Source organism: Theropithecus gelada, chromosome 10 (genome assembly GCF_003255815.1).
Source record: "Theropithecus gelada isolate Dixy chromosome 10, Tgel_1.0, whole genome shotgun sequence".
In the NCBI taxonomy this organism is placed as follows: domain Eukaryota; kingdom Metazoa; phylum Chordata; class Mammalia; order Primates; family Cercopithecidae; genus Theropithecus; species Theropithecus gelada.
The window spans coordinates 70021771-70031815 of record NC_037678.1 but is presented as its reverse complement, the minus strand read 5'-3'; the positions used below and the strand labels follow the sequence as shown (position 1 = coordinate 70031815).

At 47.9% G+C, this 10045-nt stretch overlaps 1 protein-coding gene across 1 annotated transcript; it reads right to left on the bottom strand.

Moving 5' to 3' along the window:
- Positions 1–617: 617 nt before the first annotated feature.
- LOC112632574 (uncharacterized protein C20orf203) lies at positions 618–1339 on the bottom strand. Its single transcript, XM_025398284.1, is given in 3 exon segments — positions 618–890; positions 892–1067; positions 1198–1339. Coding segments are annotated over 3 exon segments (591 nt in total).
- Positions 1340–10045: the final 8706 nt, after the last annotated feature.

Genomic DNA, 10045 nt, shown 5'->3' with positions numbered 1-10045 from the left:
CCCCAAACCGTGGGCTCCGGCCAGTGCTCCCGATTCCCCAGATCCTGCAGGCACAAAGCAGGCCTGAGTCCGCCCCCCTCCGTTGGCCCACAGCTTGCACTGGGACTCTAGGATCTGGCTGCTGAGGGCTGGGTACAGAGCATGGGCCCCTCTCCTGAAGTCCAGTGTTCTCAGAGGAGCTTTCTGGGCTCTGGAAGAGGAAAGAAGAGGAAGACATGGTGTCCCTTTCCGGATGTGGGGTGCAGTGACACACAAGAGTACTGCAGCCTCTTCCCAGCACCCAGGGACCAGGCCAGAGAGACGTCCCAGCACCTCCCAAGGGAGAAGCCATTCTCCAGCAGCTGGACAGGACCAGAGCCTGCCCCGCATGTCCGGCCGGGATTCTACCCAGAGCCAGCCTGGCGCAGCCTCGGTCCCTAATCATGTTTGCTGGATGCCTTGAATACAAGCGCCGGTGCCCAGAATCTCCTTGAGGTTTCAGCTGGGCATGCCGGGCCCATCCCCCATTCTGGGGAGCAGAATAAGTATGGGGAGTGGTGACAGGGGACACCATGAGGTGGTGGTGGCCTTGGTGAGACAAGCAGGCAGAGCTGGGGGTGGGGGCGCCCTGGGCTTGGCTAATTAAACAGCGACCGTGATGAATCAGGGAGAAACTGCTGCTTGCTAATTAAAGGTGCAGGCAACTTGCCTGGCAAGGATGGGAGGCAGAAGTCCTGGAACCATGTTGAGGGCCAGGCCAGCGAGGACAAAGCTTGGCCAAAGCACCCCACCGTGCCCATTCTGGGCATCCCTCCCATTGCCCTCCCCCACCCAGCAGGGGCCCGCAGCCCCCTCCCCACTTCCCTATCTCTCCGACCCACCTTGCCAAGCCTGGGGCCTCCAACTTCCCCCCTGCCCCTCCCCACCAACCCAAATCCTTTCCTGATAAGGGCCTGGGTGTTGTGGAGGAGGAGGCTGGCGCTGGTGGCTGGGCTGGGGGTGGACTCGCTGAGCCTTTGAGGTCCTCCTTCCCACCCCACCGCCAAAGTCCCAGAGGTGGGCAGTGAGTCCAGTCAAGGCTGACATGACTTATTGGGAACAAGACCCCCAAGAAGATCATAGAATCTTAGTACCTGAGACTCGCAGGGGGCTTCAGGTCTTCCCTAATTTCCCAGCAGTCCCCAGTGTCAGCCCAGGTATGAGAGACAGGGACAGCACTTCTTTCCGGGCTCAACATTCCAGTCTTTGTAAAGGGAAAACTGGCCAGGCGAGGTGGCTACTGCCTGTGACCCAGCATGTTGGGAGGCTGAGGCAGGAGACTCACTTGAGCCTGGGAGTTCAAGACAGGCCTAGGAAACATAGGAGACCCTATCTCTAAAAAAAAATTAGCTGGGTGTGTTGGCTTGCGCCTGTGGTCCCTGTTACTCAAGGGGTTGAAGTGGGAGGATCACTTCAGCCCAGAAGGTTGAGGTTATAGTGAGCCATGATTGCCCCACTACACTCCAAAGTGAGCAACAGAGTGAAACCCTGTTCAAAACATAAATAAATAAAGGAAAAGAAATGAGAAAATTGGAGCAAATGATCTCTGAGCCTTGAAGATTCTTACGGGGTGGACAAGAAAACTCCCTGAAGCTGCTCATCCCTGCCCTCGATTCAAAGCAGGGCTATAGGCTCAGACACCTTTGCCAACCAACGTGACCTCAGGCAAGGGAGCTCATGGTCACATGCCTGGGTTTCCCCATTGGTAAGGCTGGAGATGGCAACAGTGCCCACCTCAAAGAGCCTCTGAGAAGACTGGGGGAGATAACAAAGCTGAAGTGTCCAGCACAGTATCTGGTCTGACCTGAGTAGCCAGCCACTGCCATCTGAAAGGTCTGGGGAACTGGGGGGTGACCTGGCACCTAGCCTGTCTGAGTCTTACCTCTTCATGTGGCAGCTGCAGTCTGGCACTCTGAGGAGAAGGATTAGAGAGCTTAAGTGTCTTCCGCAAAGCCACACTGCTACGGAAGAGGAAAAGGCAGCCCTGGATCCTTTGAGTGAGGAGAGGATGAGATCTGGATTCCTATGTTGACATTTGTGGAGCATCTGCTGGATGCAGGGTCCTGAACAAGACCCTAGGAAGGGACTAAGATGAATCTGAGATTCACTCTGCCTTTAAGGGGACCCCAGTCTAGAAGGGGAGAGAAAACACACATACAAACAACTGGAATGCAAAGCAAATGTGGCTGGGTGCGGTGGCTCACACCTGTCATTTTGGGAGGCCTAGGCAGGAGGATCACTTGAGGTCAGGAGTTTGAGACCAGCCTGGCCAACAGGGCAAAACCTCGTCTCTACTAAAAATACAAAAATTAGCTGGGCATGGTGGTGCACACCTGTAGTACCAGCTACTTGGGAGGCTGAGGCACGAGAATCGTTTGAACCTGGTGGGGCAGAGGTTGCAGTGAACTGAGATCGCGCCAGTGAGCTGAGATAGTGCACTCTAGCTTGGGCGACAGAGCAAGACTCCGTCTCAAAAAAAAAAAAAAAAAAAAAAAGCAAATACCCCTGGCATCAGAGGGGGCCCAGTAGCCCTCCATGCAGGGGGCTGGTGAGACTCTTGGGATGGTAGGGAGATGCTGCTGTGTCTCGGAGCTCAATTTGCAAAGGTTTTGATTTTATTTGAAGGGTAAAATCAGCCCTGGGGGGTCATGGGGGTGCTGATGGAGCCTCCTCTGGTTTTTTTGGGAAGTTCTGGGTGGTTCCTGATGTCTGTGATTTCTGCTTCTATGGTTCTAGGATCTATCCTGGAGGTATCTAGGAGTCCCAGATGCTGTGGTTTTGGAGACTACACTGTCCAGGCCCCCAGCATGAATACATTCACATCCACAAAGGACAGTGAGGTCCTCATTCCAGGTGGCCAGACACCCACCAGTTTGGGGGGCTTCCTGCTGCTGGGCAATTTGGTGGGGAGAGGATGCAGCACCGGTGAGAGGCCTGCTCAGAGATGGTGGAAGCCTCCCAAGGCTGAGAGACGCAAGGCTGCTGGCCCTGATGCTGCAAAGCCTGAGTCTCAGGCGGCAACCCAGAGCAGGCAAGGTGAGTGCTAGGTCACTCACCTTGGGTATGGTGCCTCCATTACTCCCTTCCTGGAGATCAGAGCTCAGCCAGAGGAGCGGGCGGGTCTAGTCACAGGAAGTCTGTGCAAGCACAGCTAGCAGCTCCTGGAAAACAGGCACTGCTCTCAGCCTCCCCAGGGCACCCTGCACCCAAGCTGGGTCAAATGATGGTCTGGGGCGCCCTCTGGTGGCTTCTCTGGGCAGTGGTGGATGCTGAAGCCACTGTGAATTTAAGGGTGGGTGGGGCAGAGATGGTCAGAGTTGGAAGATTTCAAGGTGGACCACTCTTTCCACTACCCAGATGGGCAAAGCAAGGCCCAGAGGAAAGTGACCTGCCTACAGTTGCACAGCCAGTGACTTATACAAGAACAGAACCCAGAAGTTCCTCTGTACCAGTGCTTTTTTTAGGGGGTCACAAGGCATCCCACCCCAGGGGAGGGAAGGCTGAGTGTCCGGGGCTCACTCCCAGTGCATGTGGACAGCTGAACTGTAGGTCGCTGAGTATCTGTGTGACATAGCACGCAGCACTTCCCTCCCAGGCTTGGGTTCTTCGCCTCTAAAGCCTGGGGTTACTGTGTTGGCAAGGGATGGGGGACTAGGCCTCCTGCTTGTATACTGCTGGAACTGAGGATGTAAACCAGCCAGTCTTTCGGGGAGTTCTAAGAAGAGTGTTCCTATAGCTGGTATCATACTTCATGGTGAGAGATTGGGTGCTTTCCCCAAGACCAGGAACAAGACAAGGATGTCCACTCTTACGGCAAAGTTGAATTCACAACTCGTATTCAACATTGTACTGAGTACAATGGCAAGAAAATAATCATTCAGGTTGCAAAGGAAGAAGTAAAACTATTCCTATTTGCAGATGACATAGAAAATCCTGGTTGGACACGGTGGCTCATGACTGTAATCTCAGCACTTTGGGAGGCCAAGGCAGGCGGATCACCTAAGGTCAGGAGTTTAAGACCAGCCTGGCCAACATGGCAAAACCCCGACTCTACTAAAAATACAAAAATTAGCCAGGTGTGGTGGTGTGCCTGTAACCCCAGCTACTCAGGAGGCTGAAGCACAAGAATTGCTTGAACCTGGGGTTCAGAGGTTGCAATGAGCCAAGATCACACCACTACACTCCAGCCTGGGCGACAGAGCAAAAAAAAAAAAAAAAAAAAAAAAAAAAAAAAAATCCTAAAGAATCCACTAAAAAAAATATTGTAACTAATAAATGTGTTTGGCAAAGTTGCAGGATACAAGATCAATATACAAAATTCAATTGAGTTTCTACATATTTGCAATGAACACTTCAAAAATGTAATTACGAAAATAATTCAATTTATACTAGCATCAAAGAGAATAAAATGCTTAGGAATAAAAGAAGTACAAAACTTATAATCTGAAAACTACAAAACATTGTTTAAAGAAATTAAAGATGCCATAAATAAATGGAAAAATACCAATGTTCATGCATCTAAAGACCTAATATTGTTAACATGGCAAGACTCCCCAAATTGATCTTCAGATTCAACACAATCTCCATCAAAATTCCAACTTGGTTCTTTACAGAAATTGACAAGCTGATCCTAAAATTCATATGGAAATTTAAGGGACTCAGAAAAGTCAAAACAGTCCTGAAAAAGAATAATGGTGGGCCAGGCGTGGTAGCTCATGTCTGTAATCCTAGCATTTTGGGAGGCCAAGGTGGGCAGATCACTTGAGTCCAGGAGTTTGAGACCAACCTAGGTGATATGGTGAAACCTCATCTCTACAAAAAATACAAAAATTTATCTGGGTGTGGTGGCATGCGCCTGTAGTCCTAGCTACTCAGGAGGCTGAGGTGGGAGGATCACTTGAACCTGGGCAGTAGAGATTACAGTGAACCAAGAATGTGCCATTGCATTTCAGCCTGGGTGACACAGCAAGACCCTTTCCCAAAAACAAAAGAAGAAGAAGAAGAAAAAAGAGAACAATGTTGGAGTGCACACACTTCCAATTTCAAAAACTACTACAAAGCTACAGTAATCAGGACAGTGTGGTACTGGCATACGGACAGACATAGAGATCAATGAAATATAAACAAGAGTCCTAAGAGTCCAGAAATAAACCCTCACATTTGGTTCACCTGCAAGAGCTGAACATATTTAATGGTGGAGTTCAATGGGCAAAACACAGTCTTGCAAAAGAAAGAGGTCAGACCCCTGCCTCACACCATACACAAAAATTAACTCAAAATGGATGAAAACAAATGTAGGAGCTAAAGCTATAAAACTCTGAGAACATAGACATAAATCTTCATGACCTTGGATGAGGCAACAGTTTCATAAATATGATACCAAAAGCACAAGCAACCAAAGAAAAAATAGATAGACTGGGCTTCATCAGAATTTAAATTTTCAGGTCAGGCATGGTGGCTCACACCTGAAATCCCAGCACTTTGGGAGGCTGAGGCAGGAGGATTGCTTGAGACTGGGAGGGCAAGGTGGCAGTGAGCCAAGATTGCATCACAGCACTCCAGCCTGGGCAACAGAACAAGATCCTGTCAAAAAAAAAAAAAAAGGCCAGGCGCGGTGGCTCAAGCCTGTAATCCCAGCACTTTGGGAGGCCGAGACGGGCGGATCACGAGGTCAGGAGATCGAGACCATCCTGGCTAACACGGTGAAACCTCGTCTCTACTAAAAATACAAAAAAACTAGCCAGGCGAGGTGGCGGGCGCCTGTAGTCCCAGCTGCTTGGGAGGCTGAGGCAGGAGAATGGCGTAAACCCGGGAGGCGGAGCTTGCAGTGAGCTGAGATCCGGCCACTGCACTCCAGCCTGGGCGGCAGAGCCAGACTCCATCTCAACAAAAAAAAAAAAAAAAAAAAAAAAAAAAGGTGTTTCAATGGACACTATCAAGAAAGTGAAAAGTGTCCCACAGGATAGGAGAAAATAGCTGACAATCATATATCTGATAATGGATTCTAACCAGCATATATAAAGAACGCTTACAACTCAATAATAAAAGACAAATAGCCCAGTTTAAAAATGGGCTGAGCCAGGCACGGTGGCTCACTCCTGTAATCCCAGCACTTTGGGAGGCTGAGGCAGGCAGATAACCTGAGGTCAAGAGTTCAAGACCAGCCTGGCCAACATGGTGAAACCCCATCTCTACTAAAAATACAAAAATTAGGCAGGAGTGGTGGCAGGCGCCTATAATTCCAGCTACTCAGGAGGCTGAGGCAGGAGAATCACTTGAACCCAGGAGGCGGAGTTTGCAGTGAGCCAAGGTCGTGCCACGGCACTTCAGCCTGGGCGACAGAGGAAGACTCCATCTCAAATTTTTAAAAATAAAAATAAAAAAGGGCTGCTATGGTTGGGATGTTTGTCTCCTCCAAATATGCTGAAATATGATCTCCAATGCTGGAGGTGGGGCCTCTTGGGAGATGTTTGGGTCATGGAGGTGACTCCCTCATGAATGGCTTGGTGTCCCCCTCGTAGTAATGAGGGAGTTCTTGCTCTGTTACTTCACAAGAGAGCTGGTTGTCTGAAGGAGGCTGGCACTTCCCACTCCCTCTTTTGCTCACACTGGCTCCCCTTTGCCTTCTACTATGATTGGAAGCTTCCTGAGGCCTGCTCCAGGAGCAGGTGCTGGTGCCATGCGTCCTGTACAGCCTGTAGAACTGTGAGCCAAATAAACCTCTTTTCTTTACAAATTACTCAGTCTCAGCTATTCCTTTAGAGCAATGCAAACAGACTAATGCATAAGCATAGGATGTAAATAGACATTTCTCCAAAGAAGATATACAAATGGCCAATAAGCACATGAAAAGATACTCAACATCATTAATCGTTAGGAAAATGCAAATCAAAACCACAATGAGATACCACTTTGTACCCACTAGGTTAGTTATAATAAAAAAGACAGATGTAACAAGTGTTGATGAGAATATGGAGAAATCAGAAACCTCATACACTGCTGCTAAGAATGTAAAATGTTTTGGAAAAAGCCTGACAGTTCAAAAGGTTATATATAGAGTTATATGATCCAGCAATTCAGCACCTAAAAGGTATATATCCAAGAGAAATGAAAACATATATTCACATAAAAACTTACATAAGGCTGGGTGCAGTGGCTCATGCCTGTAATGCCAGCACTTTGGGAGGCCAAGGCGGGTGGATTGTCAGAGTTCAGGAGTTCGAGACCACCCAGGGCAACATGGTGAAACCCTGTCTCTACTAAAAATAGAAAAAACAAAAAAACAAAACAGCCAGGCGTGGTGGCATGTGCCTGTAGTCCCAGCTACTCAGGAGCCTGGGAGGCAGAGGTTGCAGTGAGCCAAGATCGACCACTGCACTCCAGCCTGGACAACAGAGTGAGACTCCATCTCAAAAAAAAAAAAAAAAAAAAAAAATCTTGACTATTCATAGCAGCATTATTCCCCCAGAATAGAAACCACCACAACCCAAATGTCCATCAGCTGATGAATGGATAAATGAAAGGTGGTATATTCATACAATGGAATATTATTCAGCAATAAAAAGAAAGACTAAAGTGCTGACACATGCTGGGGCCAGACACAGTGGTTCACACCTGTAATCCCAGCACTTTGGGAGGCTGAGGTGGGAGGATTACCTGAGGCCAGGAGTTCAGGACCAGCCTGAGCAACACAGTGAGACCCCATCTCTATAAAAAAATTAAAAATTAGCTGAGGCCGGGCATGGTAGCTCACACTGGAAATCCCAGCACTTTGGGAGGCTGAGGCAAGTGGAACACTTGAGGCCAAGAGTTTCAGACCAGCCTGGCCAACATGGCGATATCCTGTCTCTACTAAAAATACAAAAATTATCCAGGTGTGGTGGCAGGCATCTGTAATCCCAGCTACTTGGGAAACTGAGGTAGGACAATCATTTGAACCCAGGAAGGGGAGGTTGCAGTGAGCTGAGATCGCACAACTGCACTACAGCCTGGGCGACAGAGCGAGACTCCATCTCAAAAACAAACAAAAACAAAGGAGTTTGAGACTAACCTGGCCAACATGGCAAAACCCTGTCTCTACTAAAAATACAAAAATTAGTTGGGCATGGTGGCAGGTGCCTGTAGTCCCAGCTACTCAAGAGGCTGAGGCACGAGAATTGCTTGAACCCAGGAGGCAGAGGTTGCAGTGAATCAAGATCATGCCACTGCTCTCCAGCCTGGGAGACAGAGTGAGACTCTATTTCAAAAAATAATAAATAAAATAAAATAAAAAATGAGCTGAGCATGGCAGCATGCACCTGTGGTTCTAGCTACTCAGAAGGCTGAAGTGGGAGGATCACTTGAATCTAAGAGTTGGAGGCTGCAGTGAGCTATGACTGCGCCACTGCACTCACTCCAGCCTGGAGAAGAGAGCAAGACTCTATCTCTGGGAAAAAAAAAAAAAACTTTCACTTTTTCATTCATATGAAATGTCTGGAATAGGGAAATCTATAGAGACAGAAAGCAGAAAACAGATTAGTGGTTGCCTAGGGCTGGGGAAGAGGGTTCAGGAGCAATGGGTATAAGGTTCTTTGGGGAGTGATGAAAATGTTCTAAAATTGTTGTGGTGATGGTTGTACTTTGTGAATATAATAAAAACCTTGTGAATTATATGGTATATGAATGATATCTCAATAAAGTTGTTATTTTTTAAATGCCTGTCCTTTGGACCCATGACTCTATTTCTAGAAATTTCTTCTAGAAATCATTCAAGTGCACAAGGACATATGGATAAAGTTTTTCATCCACGCATGGTGGCTCATACCTGTAATCCCAGCACTCTGAGAGGCTGAGGCAGGCAGATAAAGCCCAGGAGTTCAAGATCAGCCTAGACAACATAGCAAGACCCCATGACTTAAAAAATATATATCTAAAATTAGCCAGCCGTGGTAGCACACATCTGTAGTTCCAGCTACTTGGGAGGCAGAAGTGGGAGGATTGCCTGAGCCCAGGAGCTCGAGGCTACAGTGAGTTGTGGTCATGCCACTGCACTCCAGCCTGGGTGACAGAGTGACACCTTATCTCAAAAATAAAAATTAAAAAAAAAAAAGGTTTTCATTACAGTATTGATTGTAACAGCAAAAGTATGAAAGCAATCTAAGTGTCCATCAGCAGAGGACAGGTCAGTTATATCCATCCCTTCGATGGAACAATGGAGTCATTAAAAATGATGGAGAAACTTATAGCCCCAACTACTCAGGAGGCTGAGGAGGGAGGATTGCGTGAGCCCAGGAGTTTGAGACCAGCCTGGGCAACATAGTGAGACCTCATCTCTAAAACAAAATTTTAAAAATAAATAAATAAAAAGGAATCACATTTACTAACATCGATGAGGTCCAAGATATACCACCAAGTCAAAAGAAAAAAAAAAAAAAAAAAGCAGGTTAAAAAATAAGTAGGCTAGGCAAGGTGGCTCCCGCCTGTAATCCCAGCACTTTGGGAAGCCAAGGCAGGAGGATCACTTGAAATCAGGAGTTCCAGACCAGCCTGGCCAATATGGCAAAACCCCGTCTCTACTAAAAATACAAAAATTAGCCAGACATGGTGGTGGGCACCCCTAATTCCAGTTACTCAGGAGGCTGAAGCAAAAGAATCCCTTGAACCTGGGAGGTGGAGGTTATAGTCAGCCGAGATTGCACCACTGCACTCCAGCCTGGGCAACAGAGCTAGACTCTGTCCGCCCCCGCACCAAAAAGAAAAAAAAAGAAAGAAAAAGAAAGAAAAAGAAAACCTGTAGATTAAAACAGGTACTTAAGAGACTTTAAGAAGAGAAAATTTCAGCCGGGCACGGTGGCTCACGTCTGCAATTTCAGCACTTTGGGAGGCCAAGACGGGTGGATCACCTGAGGTCAGGAGTTTAAGACCAGCCTGGCCAACATGGTGAAACCCCATCTTTACCAAAAATACAAAAATTAGCTGGGCGTGGTGGCAAGCACCTGTAATCTCAGCTACTTGGGAGGCTGAGGCAGGAGAATCACTTGAACCCAGA